The 26,057-nt window shown below is 39.9% G+C and overlaps 1 protein-coding gene across 3 annotated transcripts in view; it reads right to left on the bottom strand.

The window, feature by feature from the left end:
- Window positions 1–26,057, bottom strand: part of NAB1 (NGFI-A binding protein 1) — a 43,741-nt gene that overhangs the window by 14,377 nt on the left and 3,307 nt on the right. For 2 of the 3 annotated variants that reach the window (XM_058664732.1, XM_058664734.1), the window contains exons 2-4: window positions 17,968–18,802; window positions 7,572–7,705; window positions 4,351–4,402 (exon numbers count right to left, since the gene is read on the bottom strand). In XM_058664732.1, coding sequence (XP_058520715.1) covers window positions 4,351–4,402; window positions 7,572–7,705; window positions 17,968–18,783 — 1,002 coding nt within the window. In that variant the 5' untranslated portion in view covers window positions 18,784–18,802. Of the gene's footprint in view, window positions 1–4,350; window positions 4,403–7,571; window positions 7,706–17,967; window positions 18,803–23,115; window positions 23,279–26,057 lie in introns of all 3 variants that reach the window. The other variant, XM_058664733.1, reaches the window with a different exon arrangement.

Genomic DNA, 26,057 nt, shown 5'->3' with positions numbered 1-26,057 from the left:
GGTAACTCACCATGTCCTTTATGAAAGCAGAGGATGCCAACTCAATCTACACTGTACTTACAGTTTAAAAATTGAGGGAGAGATTCTGTCTTTTGGTTTTTCATATCCTTTACTTAAATAGCTGCCAAACCATCCTATATATGCCCTGTCATAAGTAGGGTAGTAATAAATCAGCTAATTTTTCTTGATTTGCTCTATCTTCTTCTACTCAACTCCACATGTACAGATCAGGGAAACATAACATTGAGCAACAGAAAGATAGCTTACTGAGCTTCAACGCAGCATTATTATTAGTGTATGTTAATGCATGGCTAATTGTAGGCAAGAAAATGTTTCTCTTGTATGTCAAATTATTTTGATCTATTTCTATATTGTCTATCAGATATTACATTTCTTTCATTTTTCGTGTAAAAATTATCTTTCAAGATTAAAAAAGAGTCCAAACCTAACCTGTATGCTTATTAGCTGTTTTAAAGAATTCTGGAAAATTAAAAATGAAAGAGGAAAAACTGTCTCCTTAATTTAGGAATTGGTTGCACTTCACAACAGGTTAAGCTTGCCTTTATATTACTTACTTAAATAGAGAATAACACATTAACAAACACAAAGGAAATACAAACTAAATAAAACAAAAAAGCATGCTTAAAGATTTCTAAAATCATTCTAGCTTTATTTATGAGACCTTTTATATACAAATTGGTCTCCTACTTACTGTTCTCTAATGTCTAGTATTTTCTTCTGTGGTTTTGACTATGCTAATTTATTTTTTTTAATTAAACTACCTTTTTAAAATATTCTTTTCTGTTGTATATTTATACACAGAGGAGATAGAAAGATCTTCCATCTGTTGGTTCACTCCCCAAGTGGCCACAATGGCCAGAGCTGAGCCAATCTGATCTGAAGCCAGCAGCCAGGAGCTTCCCCTGGGTCTCCCATGTAGGTGCAAGGTCCCAAGGCCTCTGGCCGTCTCTACTGCTCTCCCAGGCCACAAGCAGGGAGCTGGATGGGAAATGGAGCAGCTAATATGTGAATTAGAGCCCATACGGGATCCCAGCAGATGCAAGGTGAGGATTTAGCCACTGGGCTATCACCTGGGCCCCCCTAGTCTATTTTTTTAAGGCCACCCTTAACCTCTGCCCCCAAGATCCCTACCATCTGAAAGCAAATCCTTACTCATATTTTTTACAGATTTATTTCTTTTAATGGCAAAGTGACAGACAGCAACAGTGAGAGAAATCTGCTAATTTGCTCCCCAAATGGCCACACAAAAGCGAGGGCTGGACCAGGCTGAAGCCAGGATTCAGAAACTCCACTTCTGGTCTCCCATGTGTGTGATAGGAGCCCAAGTATTTGAATCACCATCTGCTGCTTCCCAGCCACATTACCAGGCAGCTAGATCAGTAGTGGAGTAGCTGGAACCCAAATTGCAAACCAGCACACTAATATGAGATGCAGGTATCCCAAATAGCAGCTTAATCTACTATGCCACCAGGCTGGCTGCTCAACCTTTTAAAAGTCAGCTTAAATAAATAAATGATACCTCCTCTTCAGAGGCTGTCATGATCTCATCTCATGCCAGAAGGTAAAGGGAAGTAAAATACTAACACCTGATAAAAAGCCCTAGCAGAGTATCTTCCTACAAATCAATGTTAACTACCTCAGCACTACCCTCTAGAACCAAACGAAAACTCTTAATATCTCAAATCTCACTCAGAGATTATTACAACAAATCTTTAAGGCTTACACAACATACCTGAATGGGTACAGAAACACACACACATACATAGAGTCACACACTTTTAGAGACACTGATGACAGCCATACATAAATGCTATTTAACAACTAAGCAAAGGGGAAAACATGGTTGTGTCACCGGGGATGCTAGCATTCCAAGTGCCTGAGTTCATGCCCCAGCCACTCTGTTTTCCATCTGGCTTCCTGTTAATGTGCCTGGGAACCAACAGTTAGCTGACTTGGGTTCCTGTCACCCCAAGCTCCTAGCTCTAGCCTTGCCCAGACTAGGTGAACTGAACCAGAAGATGGAAGACCTCTCTCTCTCTCTCATTCTGCCTTCCCAAGAATAAATCTTTTTTTTTTATTAATTACACTGCATTATGTGACACAGTCCCATATGCACTGGGAAAAGCCATACAAAAACAAAACAAAAAATAAACCAACAACAAAGAAATGATCCACTGTTCTAAATTCAAAGCTAAAGTCTATTTATGGGAAACATAATCAAGAGGTTAGTGTCTACACAGGTATTTTTTTTAAATTTTTTTTAAAGATTTATTCATTTTATTACAACCAGATATATACAGAGGAGGAGAGACAGAGAGGAAGATCTTCCATCCGATGATTCACTCCCCAAGTGAGCCGCAACGGGCCAATGCACGCCAATCTGAAGCCAGGAACCTGGAACCTCTTCAGGGTCTCCCACGTGGGTGTAGGGTCCCAAAGCTTTGGGCCGTCCTCGACTGCTTTCCCAGGCCACAAGCAGGGAGCTGGACGGGAAGTGGAGCTGCCGGGATTAGAACCGGCGCCCATATGGGATCCTGGGGCTTTCAAGGCGAGGACTTTAGCCGCTAGGCCACGCCGCCGGGCCCAACACAGGTATTTAAAGCTAGAAGCTGAGTAGTCATTTCTCTAATTCAGAAAGGTTAGTCCACTATTCACATGAAAAGGAAACACTGATTATCTTTAATTCTGAATCCAGAATTGTTCAAGTGGCTTTGTAAAAGAATAAATGAGTAGGGGCTAGTGTTGTGTCATAACACGCTCTGCCACTGCCTGCTACACTGCCAGCATTCCACATGACCTCCAGTTTGAGGCTCACGTCCAATCTGGCTCTCTGCTTATGGCCTGGGAAGGCAGTGAAGCGATGACCCAAGTCCTTGGGATCCTGCACCTAAAAGGGAGACCCAGGAGAAGTCCCAGATGTCCTCAGCTCTGGCTGTTGAAGGCATCTGGGAAGTGAACCAGTGGATGGCAGACCTTCTTTTTCTATCTCTCCTCTCTGTAAAATCTGTCTTAAAAAAAAAAAAAACACTCTATGGACAAAAAAAAAGAAAAGAAAGAAAGAAAAGGAGGCAGAGAAGTCACAGGATACTTACTTGAGTTAATCTAAAAGAATGTAACCCTAGGTAGAATGAGCAGTTGGTGCTGAGGCACAAATTAGTGAGGCATGTTCCAAAACCAGAAAGTTGGCCAGTGCTGAAACAGCTGAGAATGGGTAAGTGCAGCAGCACACAGGTATGGTAAAAAGCCACAGGAAAGAAATTAAGTAAGCAAGAAATTTATGCTTTTGCAGGACAGCCCTGGTATTGGTACAAAGAAAGTATTACTTCCACACATATGCACTTAGTATCATTTGATAATGGAAGTTTAGCACTGTCAAGCATAATTTGTTTTACTTGAGATTAAATAATAGGATGGCCAACAGGGTACTGATCCCCATTCTCTGCCTAAGGGATAAAATAAGACAAAATCATCCAGCTTCACATTTTCACTCTTTCTATAGACTAAGCTTTTAAAAAAAGCATTCCATCTGAATTAAGGAACAGTGGCTCTAAGAGTGTTCTATCACTCTGGGAGACTTTCAACAAGCACATTTTTCTTGTTCAATGTCTCCCATACCATTTACAAGTTTAGAATCAGAACAGCCTCAGCAACGATCCTACAGTGGTAACTGAAGTAGTCTCCCTAACTTGTAGCTATTAAACTGCCATTTCTTTCAGAAAATTAATGTAAAGAAACAAAAGCTCTCCTGAATTATTTGTACCATGAAATGCATATACATAGTCTAAACAGTAAGGAGTTTTACATTTACAAGAAACATCAATATGCAAATAAATCTTTGATAAACTCACTGGACATCAATCTAGAATGTAGGTTGAAGAGTCTTTTTGGGGGCAGGAGAAGAAGGGTCAATCCAGTATCCCAAATTAGGCTGCTTATTTGAGACCCAGTTGTTCAGTTTCTAATCCAGCTTCCTACTCATGAGCCCAGAAAAGTAGCAAAACATGGCCCTGGTTCATGGGCCCTTGGTCTCAGCCTGCCCAGTCCTGGCCATGATAGCCACTGGGAGAGTGAAGCAGAGGATGGAAGCGCTCTCTGTCATTCTGCCTTTCAAATAAAATACGGGGGGCAGGGAAGGATGAATAAAAGGAATTTTCTTGTTTAGCTAGTTCACATTACTGTAGACACTTCAAAGTAACAACATTTTATATTGTTTCCAAGATTCTACAGTTCTTCTTTTGGGCTGAATTATTAAGATTTTACTCCATTTTTGATTATCTTAATTCAGAAGCAAATGTTACCAACTTAAGAAAATATAATATATGACCATACCTCCACTTTAATTCTTTTTGGAGATAGTTCATCTCTTTCTCCACATTTTGACCTAAGGAGGAAGGGAGAAAAAGAAAAACTTAAGAAGATAACAAATGCTAATACCGAAAGTGTCTGAATTTATGATATTCTACTAAAACATGTAACATGTATATTTCAACATGAAGAATGACACAATGAGCATTAAAATGATGAAAATTTTTCATTAATTCCCTAATTAATATTAGGGAATACGCAGACACATTAACACATTTTCAATAGCAACTATCTAAGAACTTACCACACAGAAGTCATTCAATTAATATTTAGTAATTATCCCATCACAAAAAGGAGAAAGAATTAGATAGGCTATTCCTTCATGGTTTAATCAGAGCAATTTAGACAAAATGACAAAACTACCATTTAAGATGAAGGCTTAGTATCACTGAAATAAGTGTATTTTGTTTATTTTCCAAATCTACAAATGCATTTGCCCTTGACTCAGAAATCTCTCCATTGGGAATCTAACTTAGGCGACACTCCATAAAACATGAAAGGACACCCTATCAATGTCGTGTTACATTTCATGTAACACTATGAAACATCACTGTCAATTAAATTATGGTAAGTCATCAACTCTAAAAGCTATCTTAAAATGTTAAAAAGGTATATCCCCTAATTTGACAAAATACAATGTGCATGATATTATTTACTGTGATATCATTTACAGGTATAGAGGACTAGAAACTAGTCAAGTACAACAGAGAACTGGGCCAGTAAACCAAGAGACAGTCATAATTCAATACCATGCAGCTATAAAAGATGAGGAAGATGAGTACACATTAATAAAACAAGATCTCCAAGATGTTAAGGAAAACAGAACAATGTATATATATACTACCCTCTGATTTTTGTTAAAAGAAAATAAGAATATATATTTGTACTTGTTTCATGTGCAGTTACAGCAGTGGGGAGCCTTTTCTGCCAAGGGCAATTTGGATATTTATAACATCACTTGCAGGCCATTCAGAATTGTCAACTTAAACATTAGCCTGCTATGAATTATTGAGTCTCGAGTCACGTCTGCAGCTGCCCTTGTAGGTCCAGATAAAATGAATTTTGTGGGCCTCATACAACCAGAGGGCTGGACATTCCCCATCCCTGGATAAACACACTGGAAGAAAAAAAGGAACTATCTAAATAATCTGTAACAGGGAACAACGTAAAACAGGATTAGAAGTGAAACTTTTTGTACTTTTTAAACATAGTTTTAGTTTCTATATTTAAAAATATACGCAAGAAAGAAATATAAATGTAAGTACTAGAATAAACAGTTAAAAATTATTTAAGGCAGCTCCCTCTAGAAGGGGGTCACTGCCTTGTGTGCTATGTGACTTAACTCATATATGTATATATATAACTGATTAAAGGAAATTAAGTACTCAGAAAATTCTGTAAAACACAGTAAAGAAAACAAAAAATCATGGAATCAGCTCTTCAATAACTCCAAAAAAAAAATCCCTACTCGGGGCTTGGCAGCGTGGCCTAGTGGCTAAGGCCCTCACCTTGATCCCATATGGCTGCTGATTCTAATCCCGGCAGCTCCACTTCCTCTCTATCTCTCCTCCTCTCAGTATATCTGACTTTGTAATAAAAATAAAATAAATCTTTAAAAAAAAAATCCCTACTTGTAAATAATTTTATACTGTTTCTTGTGTATTCTCACTCAGTTCATTTGGTGTCTACAATTTTAACCTATTACCAGTTTGTAACTACAGAGACACCAAATCAGGGTTAAAAATAAAGCAATAAATTAGGGAAAATGATGCTGATAAAAGCAAATCCTAGTTAGAGATTTTCAAACTAGTGTTTGCATAAGAATCATCCAAGATGTGTGAGAAAGTTCAGCTTCCAACGTTCAATCTCCAAAGACTGTGAGTTATTAGGATCGAGAGGAGCATTCAGGATGCAAATTTCCAATGTTGAGTCTAGTGCAAGGGGACATGTGCACCTACTGAGAGACTCGGTGGCCTATACAGATGTGGGGGGGGGGTGGAAATCAGGCTACATGCAGAATCGAGTAACAACATCCAAATAATACTACACCTGTAGGCAACACTTGGAGTGCAAATGAGGGTAAGATGAAGAATAAAAACATGTGCTTACATTAAATCTTGAAACTATCATTGCTTTTCACTATTACATTTTATATTTCAAAATCACATTCTAGTAATAAATCACATGCTAGTAATAAGAGCATCTTCTAGTTTGTCCTTGTAAATAATCTTTCTACATATGCAGCCAATCTCAGCTTGCAAAAGGGACTATTTTGCATCCTCTTAGAGTTCAGAAAGTTTGTGTGGTTTGCAGCTGTATAACTATGTGAATGATGTTCAACTCATTATCACATGCAAAACCAAACTAAAACCAATATTATGGAACAAAACACTAGGAACAGAAGAGAATGAAGAGATAGAAAAGAATGAAACAAAATAGCAAAAGTCACTTTAACAATAGCCTTGTATAGGGTTATTGTATTGTTCAATTCATTTATTGGTTCACTCCCCAAATGTCCTCAGCAGTGAGAATTCTAACCTGCTGAAGCTAGGAGCCAAAACTCCACATTGTCTCCCACATGGATGGCAAGAACACAAGTATTTGGGCCATCACTGCTCCCTCCCAGGCACATTAGCAGGAAGCTGGACTGGAGGCTTGGGCAGCAGGGACTTGAACAAAGCATTTCAACATGGGATGTGGCCATTGCAAGTAGCAGCTTAACCCGGGGTCGCAGTACGTAACCCTGTTTAATTTTATAGAACTACATCATACTTTTACCTTTCTTCCCCTTAATATTTATTTGAAAGGCAGACAGAGAAAGAGAGAAAGGGAGAGAGAGAAGAGAGAAATATCCACTGGTTGATTCCAGAAATGCCTGGAACAGCTGACCACAGCAGGGAGCCAGAGCTCAATCCAGGCCTCCTAAGGGGGTGCCACGGACCCAACTACCGAGTCATCATCTGCTATCTTTTAGACTGTGCATTAGCAGAAAGCTGGAATCAGTGGCAGAGCTGGGACTCATCCCCAACCACTCATACCAGGCCATCTGAAGAGTCTCAACTGCTATGCCAAAGGCCTGCCCCAACTTCTAGACTTTCAAAAACACTCATATTCTATCAATGGGTGGTTTCAAACTTTACTTCTATCAAGTGATGCAAAACTACTGCCAATAAGTTAACACTTACTTGGTAGTTCTGTAAGTGTATTTGTAGGTGACTTCTCGAGAAATCTGCCTAGCCAGGGCGAAAAGTTCATCTCTTCTGGTCAGCAGCGCATTATCCTTCACACAGAGCTGCGCAGCTGCTTCATTCACGGTGAGCTGGATATTAAAGATAAAGGCACACAAGCTATCAACATCCATACTTCATCAAAATGTAAGATGTTCCACTTAAAAATATAAAAGGTCACACTATTATGTTACTAAATCATAATTCATAAAATCAGGATGACAGTTACTCTTTTTTTAAAGATTTACTTTTTTTTTAATTGGAAAGGTGGATGGATATACAGAGATGAGAGACAGAGAGGAAGATCTTCCATCCCATGGTTCACTCCCCAAGTGGTTGCAATGGCTGGAGCCGAGCCAATCCGAAGCCAGGAGCCTCCTCTGGGTCTCCCACACAAGTGCAGGGTCCCAAAGTCCCAAAGCAGGGTCCCTGCTTTCCCAGGCCACAGGCAGGGAGCTGGATGGGAAGTGGGGCCACCGGGATTAGAACAGGCGCCCATATGGGATCCAGGCGCGTTCAAGGCAAGGATCTTAACCGTTACACTTTCGCGCCGGGGCCTGACAGTTCTTCTTTATTATTCTCAAGCCCAATTTCAAAGGAGAATTGTATCATCACCATCTCACACTAATCACAATTGTTACTCTGCTTACACTTATTTACATTTTTGAGTGGATAGCAGGTTTTATGGACAAGGAAAAAAAAGGAAAAGTTGTTCGGCATCTCAGTTTTTAAAACTTTATTTCCAAAGCTTTATTTATTTGACAGGCAGAATTATAAAGAAAGAAGGAGAGATACAGAGATCTTCCAGCAACTGACTGACTCCAAATGGCCACAATAGCCAGGGTTGGACAAGACCAAGGCCAGGAGTCTCAACACCATCCAAGTCTTTCATGTGGATTGCAGCAACCCAAGCTCTTAGGCTATCTTTTGCTGCACTCTGAGGTGCATTAGCAAGGATCTGCACCAGAAGTAGAAGAGTCAGGACACTAGAGCATAATATTGGTGTTGCAAATGCTGGCTTAACATGCTGTGCCACATGCAGGCAACTGCAACTCATTTTTCCTGTGAAAAAAATCAAGATTACATGATTTGGTAATAGTATTTTCCAAAACACTTACGGTCCAATATTTTTTTTAAAGATTTATTTGAAAGACAGTTATATACATACACACACAGAAAGAGAGAGATTTGTTCAAAGATGTATTTACATATTTGAAACGGGAGAAACAGAGGGAGAAACAGAAAGAGAGCGTGTGCAAGTGAGAGAGACTGTCCATCTGTTGATTCATTCCTCAAATGAGGGATGAACAGCTGGAGCTGTGTTGGTCCCAAGCCAAGAGCCCAGGGCTGCCTCTGGTACCCTCAACAAGAGTATAGGGGTCCAAGCATTTGGGCCATCTTCTACTTCCTTCCCAGGCACAGGAGCAGGAAGCTGGATCGGAAGTAGAGCAGATGGAACTTGAATTGGAGCCCATCTGGGTGCCAGGGTCACAGGCAGCAGCTTTATCCACTGTGCTACAGTGCTGGCCCCAAACTTTAAAGAATAAATATAACCAAGGCTTGATAAATGGCAAAAGAAAATGGGACTTGATGACAAACGACTTCAGATTAATCCCATTTCATCATTTATCAGCTGTGTGACTTTGGACAAAGTCCCAGCTTTCTGAGGGACAAAATAATACTGTTAAGATAATACTATTATCTTAAAGGAGTCAAGGCAATGAAGAAACACACCAGCAGAGTAGCTGAGTTAGTTCCTGCTGTTCTAAGAAAGCAGGTGTACATCCTTTCTCCTTATGGGGACAGCCCACCTTGATCAGTAATCTCTTTTCTGAATTTTTTGAAAATATAGAAATGTGAGGAAAATAAATGTAGCACACAATTCTTCCACTCAGAATGACTAATTCTATTTTAGTATTAACATGCATGTACTACTCCTGTGTACGCCTATGAACATAAGCATACACAGATCTATAATCTTTGCTTATATACAAAGAGACTTGGCTTGTTTATTTCAGCATGTGCCATGCGTTGGATGCTTAGTAAGCATCTACTAACTGATGGAGGAATTGAAACACCCCTGATAATAACGTTTTTAGCATCTATACATATAACATATTGTAGGATGCAGCTACATTGTATTATAGGAAACAGAAATTTGGTCTTTAGATTGTAAACACTAGACTACCTACAGCTGTCCGAGTACTATAAACACAGTAGCAAAACAGTATCCCCAAATCTGCATTTCCATGAGGGCAAGCATTCTGGTGTAGCTGGTAAAGCCACATTTGAACTGCCAGTATCATATGGGCACCGGTTCTTATCCTGGTGGCTCTATTTCCAATCCAATTCCCTGCTGATGGCCTGGGAAAAGCTGCAGAGGGTGGTTCAAACACTTGGGTCCTGGATGCCCACTTGAGAGACCAGGATGAAGTGCCTGGGTTCTTGTTTTCTTGCCACCATCTGGGTGGAAGCTCTCTCTGTCTCTCCCTAAGTTCTGGCTTTCAGAATAAATAAACATTTAAAACTATTTGCATTTTTGCACAAATATCTAATTATTTCTTTGGTCTACAGTTTTTAAAATAGTCTTGTTTGATCACAGAATATACTAACCTTTAAGAAATTTATAGATCCTACTAACACCTTTCTGAAAATTTTCTCCAAATAATGTTACAAGTGATTATAGGAATAGCCCATTTTCTAGAATCTTGATCAGCACTGGTTATTTATTATTATTATTCATTATTATTATTATTTTACCAGCTTTACCAACCTGATGTAGCTTAAATGACATCTGGTTGTTTCTCTATAGGATTGCACATTTCTCTTTTTATGTGAGAGGTGGAAGCCTTCACCTGCTTACTTACTTCCCAGAAGATCAGAATGGCCTGGTCAGAAGCCAGAAGCAGCAACTCAATCCCACAACAACTCATCTGTATCCCAGGGTCTGCATTAGCAGGAAGCTGGAGTCAGAAACTGAACCCGCATATTCCAATATGGTAATTGGGTATCTTAATCACTGGAATAAACACGCACCCCTGAACCTTTTTCTTAAGTTTTTTGCATATTTTAAAACCCATCTGTTCACAGCTTTGGCCTATTCAATTGCAATGTTGCATTTTCTTACAAAACTTTCGGAATTCCTTACAAACTAACTCTGTACCCAATGTAGTGAAGTGGTTGGTCAGTTTGTCATCAGTCCCACAGTTTTTACTTTGAATGTAATGCATAGAAATGCCCTTCCAATCCAAACAACATAAAAGTACTCCTACGTTTTAGTCTAGTTCTACCTTTTCTACTTATTCACCTATAATACAATATTATAGTCATTGTACATGATGTGATAAGAAAATTTAACATATTTCTCAAATTTGTAGTTCTAATTCACCTCAGTCTGTTCTGACAATTAATTTCCTGGCTCCTGGTTTCAGACTGGCTCAGCTCCAGCTGTAATAAGCTCAGGTTTTCCATCTTAAACCTACAGCTAATTATGGAAGTACAACCACAGAGATTTCTTTTCAGCCTTCTCCTCTTCCCCCAAAATAACCATCAAAGATCAATTTTTTTCTGAAAGCGCTTCTGAAATACATTATTAGAGCTTAAAGCAAAATAAATGTAGAGGCCAGAATGATGGCAGAGCGAGCTAAGTCACAGGCTGTGAAACTGGGTTTCTACTTGGGTATCAGTTTGAGACCTGGTTGTTTTCGATCCAGCTCCCTGTTAATGGGCCTGGGGAAGCTGGGAAGATGTGGGTGACCTGGATGAAGCTTCTGGGTTCAGCCTGGCCCAGACCTGGCTGCTGTGGCAAATTGGGGAATGATCTAGTGGATGGAAGCTTGAACTCTGTCTCTCTCTCTCTCTTTAAAACTTTGCTCTTCAAATTAATTAATTAATAATAAATACATTTCAAAGAAGTGAAATAACTTTAACGAATAATTAAATAACCTTCAATTTCAACATGGTAACAGCTACAAATTACTTCTCACATAGCCATTTCTATTTGGCACTCACAAATCTATCCTCTACATATTTTATTTGGCAATACTTCAGAAGTACCATCTTATGGGCCCAGTGCAGTAGGCTAGTGGCTAACGTCCTTGCATTGCATGAGCTGGGCTCTCATAGGGTCAGTGGCCTGTACCCGAGCTGCTCCACTTCCCTTTCAGCTCCCTGCTTTTGGCCTGGGAAAGCAGTAAAGAGACCCTGCACCTGCGTGGGAGACCCGGAAGAAGCTCCTGGCTCCTGGTTTCGGACCAGCTCAGCTCTGGCCATCGCAGCTGTTTGGGGAGTGACTCAGTGGACGGAAGATCTTTCTGTCTCTGACTTTCCAATAAAAATAAATACATCTTTAAAAAAAAAAGTACCAGCTTATGCCTAATCACAGAAAAACAATTTTTTAAGTGAAACTGAAAACAACGGTCTAGGATTCCTTCTGTCATCTCACTAGTAACCAAGAAAAACAGGCATAACACACTTATTAATACTAAATTCAGGCTCCAACAAACCAAAAAAGTAGACTGAACTCTCTGGGGCTTCAGGGAGCCCAGTGGTAGAACATTAGGCTGAGGAAATAACTCTAGATTACCACAAGCTGCGATAGGAAGCTGAGTCACAAATCTCTTCCTCAAAAATCTGTGCTGTCAGTATTATCTAGATTTCACACCTCCCAGTTGTCATTGTTACTAATGAAAAGATTAATAACTATTCTAATAGGCTTTAAAAAGACAACAAAAATAATCTCAAATAGGTTACTCTCAGCTTTTATTTATATCTTAACTCCTAAATTAAAAAAAATTCACACATACAACATTTGGATACATTTATGGGATACTACATACACATGTATGCACTGTACAGTGTGTGTTAGCTCTTAAGGGATGCTAATGTTCTAATTTGTTAAAGTATAAAACTCAGGATACACTGCCTTTCTGTTTGCTTCTTTCTCCCATTTATTCTATGGCCAAGAATACCAAAATTACATTTGCATCTTCATGGAAATAAATTTTTAAAAAATTTATTCTTATTGGAAAGGCAAATTTACAGAGAGAAGGAGATAACACAGAGAAAGATTTTCTATCCTCTAGCTCATTCCCCAGATGGCTGCAAAGGCTGGAGCTGATCTGATCTGAAGCCAGGAGCCAGGAGCTTCTTTCGGTTCTCACACATACGTGTAGGGTCCCAAGGCTTTGGGCCATCTCTGCTGCTTTCCCAGGCCAGAAGCAGGGAGCTGGATGGAAATGGAGCAGCCACTACACAAACCGGTATCCATATGGGATCCTGGCGCTTGCAAGGTAAGGATTTCACTACTGAGCCATCATACCAGTCCCACCAAGCCTGTGCCAAATGTCTGCCCCTTACAGCTCTAATTATTTATGTTAGAAAAGGAAGTGTGATGGAACATTAGTGAACTGAATCCCAACTTAAGTTCGAAAATAATAAATGATTAAAAAGTACAAAACACACAAATACACACACTGAGACTAAGATAACGAACCAAGCTAAAAATTTCTTGTTCAATAAGATCAGAGATTGGCAAACTTTTCCTTTAAAAGGCAAGACAAACTTTTTCTATAAAAGGCAAGAGAACAAGTATTTAATGTGTTAGAGACCAAATGGTCTATGTCACAACTACTCGATTGCCATTATTGTTCTAAGACAACCACAAACAATATGTAAACACGTGAAAGCTTCAGTACAAAAGCAGGAGGTAAAGCAGATGGGCTCCACAAATACTAGTTTGCAGATCAAAAAAAGAATAAAGCTAACAAACCTCGGGTTATCTGTAGCGGAAAAAAAAAATGAAGGGTGAATACATAAACTACATTAGGTGTTAGAAACTTCATGCCAGTACATTTTAAAATTTAGATGACATGGACATATTTAAAAGGAAATATTATCCAAAAATACTTTTGAGAAAATCTATCTTAACTGTCCAATAATTCATTTTTAAGACTTAACAGAAAAAAAAAAGACTTAACAGAAAGAAATTCCCAGCTTTTTTTTTCAATTATTAGGTGCCAAAATTGATTCAAAGCTGAGTGTTCAGAATAAAATATCCTAAATTTTGAATAATATATACATGTCAGTGGGGTTCCTAGATTTAAAATTCCTCCTCTGTCAAAGCTGGCATCATTGTATTTCTGACACATTCAGCCTTAACTTCAAAAGAACCACAAGGGAAATGACCTAAGTTTGGAATAACGGTTACTGTGAGGGCCTGGGTCCTTATCTTGGTAGCGTGCTTAGCCTCCCAGTCCCTGTAGGATTTCCACTTGGTTTTCAGTTTGCTCATGGACTACACATCCTGTTTCCCCTTTCCATCTCAGAGTTTCAGATTTCTGTGCCTGGAATTTACTACCTGCTGACAAATATTCTGAAACGCCACAGGGTCTGCCTGCTTTTTCCCGTTTTAATTTCCCATATTCTGTACTGTGCTGCTATCTCAACATAAAATTCGTCCCTCCTCATTCACTGATTTTGTTCGATTGATTCAAGATCTGAGCCACACTTCTTGTTTATCAGATGCTGTCTGTGAAAACGTGAGATAGGTGAGACAACCTGCTGACCAATTTCCTTCTGTTACTACAGCTGAACTCATCCCGGAGCACTCACTGCCCACCAACAACGTATGTGGCCCTAAGCCACTATCTTACGTAAATGTTATTTACTATTTACTTAAAAGCAAACTTATAATTTTATTTGAAAGGCAGTTTTACAGAGCTGAGCTGAGCCAATCCACAGCTAGGAACCAGGAGCTTCTTGTGGATCTACCATGTGGGTGTAGGGTCCCAAGGCATTGGGCCATCCTCTACTGTTCTCTCAGGCCACAAGTAGGGGGCTGGCTGGGAAGAGAAACAGTCGGGACACAAATTGGCACCCATATGAGATCCTGGCACATGCCCAGGTGAGGATTTAGCCACTGAGCCATCATGCCAGGCCCTCTAGATCCACACATAAGCTCCTGTAAGGCAGTTATTAAATGACAAAAATAACATAATGGCTATATGATAGATCTAAAAACAGATCAAGTCAGAGATCTACCTTAACCTTACTTACTCTGCTAATCCATTATCTGAGCTGAAACTCCAGTATGCACATTTAAAATCATTCATTTAAAAAGATCAAATGGTGTGTGTGTGTTGGGGGGGAGGCAGCACAGTGCATAGTGGTCTAACAACTTGATTCTCCACCTGCAGCGCCAGCATCCCATATGTGTACTGGTTCAAGTCCTAGCTGTTCCATTTGATCTAGCTCTCTGCTTATGGCAGAAGACAGCCAGAGTGCTTGGGTAATTGTGCCCACGTAGGAGACCTGAAAGAAGCTCCTGGCTTCAGATCAGCCCAGGTCTGGTCGTTACAACAATTTGGGGAACAACAAGTGGATGGAAAATCTCTCCCTCTCTGTCCCTCTCTCTCAGTAACTCTTTCAAATCAAATAAATCAATCTTAAAAAAAAAATCAGATGGCAGAATTGGTGAAAACAAAACTAGCATACAAAAGGTAGCCAGTGATAGCCTTTGAAAGACAAAAATTCATTTACAATTATCTCTTTTATATTTACATTTTCATGTATCCTATTTAAATTAGATATTTAGAATATATGCAATAAAATATTTAAAATACACAGTATTTGGCCTAACAAAAAATGTGCAAAACCTATATGAAAACTATGGGGGTAAGTACTTAGCACAGCAGTTGAGAAGACACCAGTAAAGATGAGCAGGTCCCTCACTGGTGTGTGTAGATTAGATTCCCAGCTCCAGCTCTTGAATCCAGCTTCCTGCTAACGCAAGCCTGGGAGGCAACAGACCATGGTGTAAGTGGTGTGATCCCTGCTGCCCACATGGGAGACTTGGCCAAGGTTCCCAGCTACCAGGATTTGGAGAAGAATGTACAGATGGGAGCTTCCTTTCCTTTATCTCTCTCCCTCAAGTAATAATAAAAACTATGCTAATTACTGAACAATATAAAAGCCTAAAAAACTGAATATACAGAGGAATCACATATGTAAATATATCTGTTTTTCAAATTAATTTATAATTTGAAGCATTTCTAGGCAAAAAACAACAATCATTTAGAAAGAATTGTATCCATTATGTAATTAAAAAGTAAAAATTGCAGGTTCTTTGCAAAAGATACTCCAAAATACAATTACATCTCAAAATTATTTCATACATTAACTGTTTTTTGCAGAATCTATTCCAATATTTCCTCTTTACAAATTTTGTTTTTAACTACATTTTTTTCAAAACCTTCAAAAGCTGAAGTTTTATACACTGCATTAGGCTATTTGAACAAATGCATTTAACCGATTTTGAACAGACTATAACTGTAATTATTAGGGAAGATTTATTTTCCAAAAGATCTGATACCATGATAGAATATTAGGTTGACTTAAATTAATTACTTAAATAAACATTTTAAGAACTCAATTCATTATGTACAACCAGAAGGGAAAGTATTTAAGAATCTAGTAAATTTTCTCAACATTAGCCTTGCAACTCTGAGTCCACATAAATACAAATACATTTCAACAGAAATTTCTGAACATTCAGGGAAAAACACACCCAATTTTGTACCATGGTTTATAGGAATAATAATGTTCACACCTAAGATATGGGAAAAAAATGGAAACAACCTAAATGACATTACAAAGTCAAATGTAAACTGCGCAAACTACAGAACACAATGCAACTCTTACAATAATTCTATGTGAACTGAGTTGAAAAGATACCTACTAGCATATTATACTATGTGTACTGTTCCACTGACAAAAAGAAAACCAATGCAGAGAACAGTGTGCAAAACATGATCCTGTATTTATATATGTAAAGAAAAGAACCTGACAGCTTGCAGATTGAATTAGTTTCTATCCTTTTGCAATGGCTGATTACTTTTATAGAAATATATATATTATCTTTCATGTTAAAGCATAAGTCAGTGGGGAGGAAGATATGATGTTGAACATGAAATACTGAATTCAACCTAATCAGTTTTTCAGAGGCTTTTCTTTCTTCTAAAGAACGTATGACTATTGAGAGAGCTGTGAAACAGCCTTTTCAACTTTTAAACATGGACTTATTTTTTCAAGTATTTATTGGGTACAATAGACTCTAAGGATATAAAAACGAATGAGACACTGTCTCTGCCCTGAACAAACTCAAAGTTTATTGTAAAGGACAGACCAGTATACATAAATCTTTTTTTTCTTCCCGAGAGAAAGAGTTCTTATGCAGTAGTTCCCTTCTGAAATGCCTGCCATGGCTAGCAGTGGACCCAAGCAGAAGCTGAAACCCAGAACTTCATCCAGGTCTCCCACAGACTGGGAAGATCTGCCAAGTTGAGGTCTGCACTGTCAGGAAGCTAGAACTGGAGTCAGTGCTGGGAATCCAACCCATGTGTTTCAATGTGGGACATGGATATTCTCCCTGGAGACTTCGCTGGTAAGCCACACTTAAAGACGATGTACTGGCCAGAATATCAACAGGAGAAAAGGAGTAAGCACAACAGTATGTATCTGTGTGTATGTATATATCTGTAAACAAACAAGCACGTAAGTATTGTTGCATACTAACATACACATCACATTAATATAAATACATACACATGCACACATACTTAAGTATTTCTAGATAAGGATGAGAATTCTTTTTAAAGATTTATTTGAAAGGCAGATTTACAGAAGACACAGAGACAGAGAATCTTCTCTCCAAACTTGGTTCACTCTCCAAACTGCAACAACAGCCTGGGTGGGGCCAGGCTATATAGCTAAGAGTCTAGAACTGTCACACACGCTAGTGCCTAGATGGAATGCTAGCATGGCAGGAGGCAGCTTAACATGCTATGTCACAGTGCCAGGTTCACAATGGGAACTTCTGATACCAATCATCAACTAAAACAATGTTCAAAGGTATAATTCCTTTAATATTCACCTAATATTATTCTGTTACCTGTGCTAGCTGAAAATAGGTTTAAGTTCTGGCTATTCTCATAAAACATTGTTTTCTAAAATAATAGTCTGCAAAAAGGTTTTATTAAATGAGTGGTTCATTTATTAATTGAAAAATTGTCTTAAATGCAAAGATTTTAAGCTTTCACTGCTCCAAATCTAACATTTTCCTGTAAGTCACCTTGCCCTATAGTTCCAAAGAACAAACATATTTGAGTTCAACACAAACACCACCATAACATAGTAAATATGGTCTATTTTTATAAGTTACATTTTGCTAACACTTAAAACACTTCCAATACTGCTTTCAGGCAGTATTCTCTTTAGCTGCCAATTATCACCAAACTTACCGCTACAAAACAGCACATACATACCAAGAAAAAGAGAAAATCAATGGGCTTCCTACCTCATGGAGTGTGAGATGCTTTCCATCCTTTCTCTTGGAGTCAAATCTGCCATATATTGCACTGTACTTGCGAATCTCCTCTTCTTTGTGCGGATCATCATCGCTCATCTCAAAGATGTGACCAATCATTTTGGCCAACTTCTTGTTGGTTTTCAGCAGCTCTTTTACCTCATTCAAGTCACTTTTTGGCAGCGTGGGGGCCATTCGCTCCACACACTCAGCCACAGAGAGCGCAGCAGCAGCATCCAGGGCCTCGCTGCTTTCCTTTGGGGAAGCTGGGGAGCCAAGGTCCGCTGGGGAAAGACTGTGCTCACTTTCAGTAGCATGGTGGCCTTGCCAAAGTCTGGACTCACCGACACTCTGCAGTGCTAAGCTCCCCACATCTGACTTCCCCTGTCCCAAGCTCTGCACACACGTGGTGGCAGCACATTTGGGGATTTTTAAATGAGGTTCCCGGGAATTGCTATTCCTTTCGTAACTACTGCAAGAGATTCCCAGCCATGTTGGTGATCCCTCTGGCAATTTATAGATGGGTATGCTGCTGACAGGAAGGGAAGTGAGTGGCTGATTGAAAAGGCCAGGGTTTGTAACCCAGTCTCGCAAAGCCTTCTGTAGCCTTCTGACATGAAGGGGCTTGCTAGCCATGCCCACGAGTGCCATAATTTCCAAAAATTCCTCTTCTCCAGCCTCACAGAGCTGCTGGACATCATCACCACCTTGCTGGATAAAAGCATCAAAGTAAGAAAGAAGATTGGCTTTCTGTAATATTCTATACAGCTGTAGCTCCCCCAGGGTCCTGGGTAAAGCTGCAGCCATTACTGTGGATGAGTTTAACCTGAAAAAAAAAGAGAGAGAGAGAAAGCACATCACACTTGCTTCGAACTTCTTAAACAAGCTGGACACTGCAGAATTTAAGAATGTGATGCTGGAAGAACACAATCAAGGAACACCTGCACAGCAACTGCTAAGGCAGTGCCATTTGAAGTACTTTTATCTCATTTTGCACCCCTAATGATCAGATTTCACTGCAGAATAACTAACCAGTGCAAGTCTGGAGACCTACAAACTCTTGAGTCTCTGCAGGCCACAGTTTGGACAGACTTGTCTGTTTTCAAGGTGTGTACGCTGACATAGGGGCAAAATAATAAAAAACTAGCAGGAAATAACAAATGCCACAACACAATACCACTGGTTTAATACTGACTCTGTTCTACCCCTCTGAATAGCCTTGTGACATAGGTACCGTTGCTCCCATTCTTTTAAAGATGTATTTATTTTATTGTAAAGGCAGATGTAGAGAGAGGAGGAGAGACAGACAGGAAGATCTTCAGTTGATGATTCACGCTCCAAGTGGCTGCAATGGCCGGCGCTGTGCCTATCCGAAGCCAGGAGCCAGGAATTTCTTTCCAGGTCTCTCACGCGGGTGCAGGGTCCCAATGCTTTGGGCCATCTGGGATTGCTTTCCCAGGCCACAAGCAAGGAGCTGGATGGGAAGTGGGGCCGCCGGGATTAGAACCGGCGCCCATATGGGATCCCGGCGTGCTCAAGGTGATGACCTTAACCATTACACTATCGTGCTGGGTCCAGTTGCTCCCATTTTATAAAGAAAAGTTACCAGAATTAGTCTGGCAAGTGAAGGAAGTTAAAATTTCAAGCAAGAATTGGGGGTGAGAAAACAGAAGATGTCATGTTTAGGAACCAGGAAAAAAGACAGTAAAAATTAAAACAAATAGGCCCGGTGGCATGGCCTAGCGGCTAAAGTCCTCGCCTTGAAAGTGACAGGGATCCCATATGGACGCCTGTTGTAATCCCAGCAGCTCCACTTCCCACCCAGCTCCCTGTTTGTGTGGCCTGGGAAATCAGTCGAGGACGGCCCAAAGCTTTGGGACCCTGCACCCATGTGGGAGACCTGGAGGAAGTTCCTGGCTCCTGGCTTCGGATTGGCGCAGCACTGGCCGTTGCGCTCACTTGGGGAGTGAATCATCAGATGCAAGCTCCTCCTCTCTCTCTCTCCTCCTCTCTGTATATCTGACTTTGTAATAAAAATAAAATAAATCTTTTAATAAAAAATCAAAACAAATAAATGACACGATTTGGTCAATACTTAGGTGTAAATGATAAGTAAGAGGAAACAGCTACAGTTCCAGGAAGAGGAGTTACGAGTGATGACAGGATTATGTATCCAAGCCTAAAACTGTGATGGGCATTTGGGATACAGAAAAATCTGGATGATGAAATCCCCTCTGACATATGCATGGCACTTGAACATGGTGCAGGGTAAAACAGGAAGCTACATGAATGCAACACAAGCACCAGTGTCTACACATGTGTCAAGGCCAGAGATGCAGGATAAAATTAGGTGAGGCCGCCACACTGGAGAAAAGCAGAACAAAGTAGCTGCTCTCAACACAAACAGCATGGAGCAACAGGTAACTGGGAGATGCTGCAACCAGTGCAATAGTGGCGATATCCCGGAAAGCCGGGAGTCACTGAACTTTGTTTTCAAATGGAAACAGCCAGAACATCACACAAAATTTTAGTTTCAGTTGTAACAGCCAGGAGGATGTGTATTCTTCTCTGGACTGTGACTGGAATTTCTGTATCTTCCATAATCACTGTATTCAACTAGTGACTTCCTCCCAGTTTATAGCTTTGTTCGCAAGGGCTAGTCTGACACAGCCAGGTGACCTGATGACCTACTTTCCAGGACTCCAAAGAGACTGAATTTGGACCCAGTAACTTCTGTTAAGTCCCAAGACACTAAGTAAAGTGCTTTTGAAAAAAAAAAAAAAGTTTCCCAGGTCCCTGAGCTACATCCATAATTTGGCACAGAAAATCTCTATTTGGCATACCCTGCAAGCAGCACGAATCAGTCAGGTTCCTAGACCCACCTTCACGCTCAGGCTGCCTCAGTTCCCTGGATAAAAACATTCTGCACAGTCCAACTCCAGGGAAACCCAACATGAGGATGAACACCAACCCAGAAAACACAACTCTTGGGAGTTACAGACTTAAATGTAGATCTATTTAAACCAATCTTCCAAACAGAATGGCTTCTAGGAAGTGTTATGGTTGGAGGAAAAAAAAACAGCTTCCCATCATCTTCCTAATGCAACTGTTATTCATTCTTAGTATTCAAGGGTATTTTGAAATTACTTATCCACAAACATAAACATGTGTAGCCACACAAGATTTTTCATAAGAGGACTGTAACTCTGCAGAGTTTATGGAGTGTTTTATTTACCCCAAATACTCCCCAGGCTGTGGAACAGACAAAAGAGTACCTGAGAACATCTAGAGCAAAGCTTTTAAAGCTTGTTATGAGCAATCAGTGAAAAAAAAAATCCAATAGTCAAATATCGTAGGATATATTTAAGAAGAATGAAACTAAGAGACCCAGAATTTCTCCCTTTCTGTGATAAAGCAATGATCTTCGGATTTTATGCCTTTTCATCTTTACCCTTAAAAAAAGGAAATACTCTAATTCCTCCGATGCTGATAAGGTAGATATGCATATTTTATTCCTTTAAGGATCAACAGGACCGTGCACATTTCCAAAGTCAAGACAACAGTTGGAAGACAAACAAGTAAAGACAGACCAGACCTATTCCGAGTCCTAGCATGCTTCCGAAAGCCCCCGTGCACTACTGGGACACAGGTTTTCCAAGCTTTTGTTTTAGGACAGTGCTTCAGCTTCTTTCCAAAGCATACCGTGTTAAATTTAACAACTACCATGTCATCTATTAGCTTGATATACAAGCAACTTTTATGAGAATTTCTATTTTCACAAAATCTTTAATCATTCATGCTTCAACTTGAAAGCCAAATAAGTGGAAACCTAGCTTTCTACCTGTACCTCTCCAATCTTAAGAAAATTTAAAAGGGTTCGAACACAACACTAAACACAAATAGTCCACAGTGTGGTGAATCTACTCAACTGTGTATTGTTACCTAGCCTTTCAAGACACCCCAAGACAATCATGCTGAGCCTGACCTTTTTATAAATTCCACAGTTAAGAGAAACCAGTTGCTCACTCTGACCGTATGTAGAAGCTAAGCCTGAGAGTAGGCTGCCAGTGCATACACAAACTCCACTTAAGCCAGTTTAAACATTCCTCATTCCAGTGGGTACTATCAAAAGAACCCCGGGATTAAGGAAGAGGAATTAGACAATAGTCTCAAAACTAATTGTTTTCATTCACTCACCTTTTTTTAAATCACATTCTCATTCCTTGGGGTGGCACTAGTCCTGATTCAAACTGTGCTAAATGAACTCAGAAGGCAGCCTGTCCAATCCCCGCCTCACTATGGAAAACTTCCCTGACACTTTCCACGCCAGGATGGGCGAACACAGGTGGGGCCTATAAGGGCACATGGAAAAGCTATTCCTATATACGGGCCTCAGCCTAGCCTGCATTCTGCTCCCTCACTCTTTGGTGACTGCTGGATTATCGCCACGGCCTGCCCATCTCTTATTAACCTCTCTGCTGTGTTCCATCACTCCTTAAAATGCTCTTCATCTCATTTTTGTAAACGTTGTCACCATTTCATCTTTTCCTACTTTTTTTTTGGTATATTCCAAGTTCAAGAATTTACCAAAGTTGGGTGAGCACTGTGATGCAGAGCACTAGGCCACTGCTTTGGATGCCAGCATCCCCCATTACATCACCAGGTCATCCTGGCTATTCTGCTTCTGATCTAGTACCTCTGCTAACACGCTTGGGAAGCAAAAGATGATGGCTCAAGTTTTGTGGTTCCTGCCACCCACGTGGAAGAGGAGGGTGGAGGCCCATCTTCTTGGCTCTTGGTCCAGTTCCAACTGTTGTAGCCATGAGGGGAATGAAACATCAGATGGAAGATGTGCAACCTCTCTGTTACTCTGCCTTTCTAATGAAGTGTATCTGAAAATGAGAATTCTGTTTTTATATTAGATTCTCTTTTCTGTCAGTACAGATTCTTATTTGATGATCTCATCTACTCTGCATCCAGTTATCATCATAAAATGATGACTATTTCCAATTCACCTTCAATCAATGGTTTCTGGGCCACAATTATGGAGCTACTGCAGGGTTCGCAAATGTAAACACACGGAGGTAGGCACTTAGCTCAGCGGTTAGTAAGAAACCAGAGCCTGGTTGCAGCACCCACCTTGGGGTGAGTGGCTGAGTTCTGGACCCAGCTCTGATTCTGATTCAGTTCCCTGCTAATGCACATCCTAGAAGTAGCAGGTGATGGTCAAGGTCTCGGACCTCCACATGAAAGACCCAGAAGAGTTCTGGGCTCCTAGCCCAATCCCCACTGTTGCAACTATCTGGAAAATGAACCACTGAATGTCAGATCTCTGTCAGTCTGTTTTTTAATTAAAAATACATAAACTTAAAAATGCAAACATCCACAAATGAAGGAAAAAGATGCTTTTTACATAAGTTTTATTTCCAAATTAAGATGTGTAAGTATTTTCACAGTTTAATAAAAGATAAACTCATTTAAAAGTATAGCAGAATTTGTCCTTGTCATTGCATGGAATCTCCATAAAAAACACTCCAAGTAAAATCATGAGTATTTGCATATTTTTCTTAATTTAAAAAGGGATTCTCATACATGGAAAGTCTGATAGTGATTAGCCCAAATCCTTGTAAACCAGAATTTGGAATTCCAACTGGAGATAGTCAAAATCTGCTAAACCAACATTATCTCAATTTCCTTGTCTTCCAGATTTCCAAATACACTATCCCCAATTCTCTAATTCTTTCAGTTGTACCACCTCTCTTCTGGTTTCCAACATGAAATGATGTGGATTTCACCTTTGCTGCTTGGTTCTTCCTCAAATCTTCATACCCTTAGAACGTATCACCACGCTTTTCCTGTCTCTGCCATTATGTACTTAATTCTAGTTTTCCCTGCTTCTTGCCCCACCTTTGCAAACAGCATCCTGACTGAATATATCCCATACTGGACTGCCAATTTTATCTCCCTAAAGGACAGGCAGGGGTATGGCTCTTTACTCACCTTCAAATTCTCCACTACTTAGTGTAAGAAATCCAAATTTTTTATTTAGACAACCTACAGCCTGCCTTTCCTCTGATCCTGAACATGCCTCTACATTCACGCTAGGCAGACACCACTGGTATCCCACCTTCCTGCTCTGTCCCAAGCACCCTCACTCTCCCCAATGCCCATACCTCCTCATAGCATTTCCCCAACAGCAGGTGTCCTCCCTTCTCTGATGTTATCTAGATACCAGGTTAAATTGTGTGTAACTTTCCCTAAAACATGAGTTTTTTGTCTTCTACGTAGTTCCACTGCGTTGCCCCATGTGAGTCCAGGCGTGAGAGTCAGCATATTTTACTCACATAAGTAACAAATCAACTCATGCTGCTCTTACAGCATCACATTAGGATAAAGTCTCATTTGGTTATTATTTTTTTAATCTTTTCTCATTCTCTCTCTCTCTCTCTCTCTTTTTTTTTTTTTTTTTTTTTTTGCACTTCTCCAAATACATCAGACAATGGCAGTTCTGGGGGTACAAAGGGAAGATGGTCCTCCATGAAGAAGCATGGAATATTCCCGTTAAGACGGAAGAAACCTCTAATAGCAACCTCAAACACTCGGTAAATGCTACCTAATAGGAGGGTTGGTGTTGTGGCACAGCAAGTTAGGCCTCCATGTGCCATGGCAGTATTCTCTGTGTGCACTAGCCCAAGACCCAGCTGCACCACTTCTGATTGCCACTGTGGTTATTGCGGGAGTGAGCCAGCAAATGTGAGATCGATCTCTAACTTTCAAAAAAAAAAGTCCTTAAGAAAAAAATATTAAATGCTATGTACTGTGTTGTACACAGAACTGTGGAACAGGTTACTCTGAGGCCATAAGCACCTGAGAATAGGCTTTAGGGTTGCATTAATTCTATTTCCCTTTATTCCTCAAAAAGTGTTTTATGAGGAACTACATCCTTACAAAGCTTACCGGTGAATTAAACCCAATGTTTGAGTCAATATCTGATCAGCAACCTTCCATTCTGAAAGGCATGCATTCTGAGGGAGTTAAAGTGTCCCAGTAAACTGGCAATCTAGTAACAGCATATTCCGGTTACTTTATCAACAACCCTTCCCACTATGTCATATTCAACACCTTCTCAGAAGGCTCCCTGGTGGACTTCCACAGCATGGTATTTTCTCAAGAGACCAGAGGTGACTATCTCCCAATTAGAGAAATTGTATAGTTAGTGATAACATTCACATTACGTGAGAGCCCAGGCAAAATCAGCATTTTAAGAATTCAAATCAGTCATGAGAAATTCTAGGACTATTTAAAATGTTTCTCTAAATTAAATGCAGCATAATGAATCTCAAAACAATTCCTAATCACGACTGTGAATCTTGTATAGGAATCACACACACACACACACACACACACACACAAATATACTTCCACAGCCCATGACGAGCAAGAGAAACCCTTCCAGGAGTGGAGAGAAACCAAGGGCAACATTGAAGTAAGGCCTAATTATGTACAGGACTGTAAATTTCCTCCCAACACAGCTTAATTTTTTACATTAAAATTATCTAACTTAATAGCAACTTCTTAGATACCAAAAAAAACATGAAAAACTTGGCTACGAGCTTATGAGTCATTTGCAGATTAAGGTGAATTAGTTCCACCAGAATGTTTTCCTCATAACATTTAGAGGAGGTCCGCTGTACACTAAGCAAATGAAAGACTGAGTTGGCAATGAGGAAAAAGGAAATAGGAAATATGAACACAAACAGCATAACTTCTGCCTCTGAAGGACTGCTGAATTCAGGAGGCTGGCTTGCAGGTACAAGGCCTAAGAGCTTGGGCCAATGGGTGCAACCAAGAGTGAAATGGAAAGCCCTTTAATGGTCGTATTGAGCTTAGGAAAGGATGAGATGCTAGAAAGTGAACTTTTTTTTTTAACCTTTATCCTACTTCTAGAACGTAAGACTGAAGCACAAATGATTCTGTGAGGTTCCATTACATCACCTAGATCACTTAACCGAAGGCTAAACTCGTTCAAGTGCCAAAAGATTGAATAGGTTCACTAGCAGTTAGCATTAAGCGATAGATGT

This window comes from Ochotona princeps, chromosome 5 (genome assembly GCF_030435755.1).
Source record: "Ochotona princeps isolate mOchPri1 chromosome 5, mOchPri1.hap1, whole genome shotgun sequence".
NCBI classification, from domain to species: Eukaryota; Metazoa; Chordata; class Mammalia; order Lagomorpha; family Ochotonidae; genus Ochotona; species Ochotona princeps.
The sequence above is the reverse complement of the archived record's forward strand: the minus strand, read 5'-3'. Positions and strand labels throughout refer to the sequence as shown.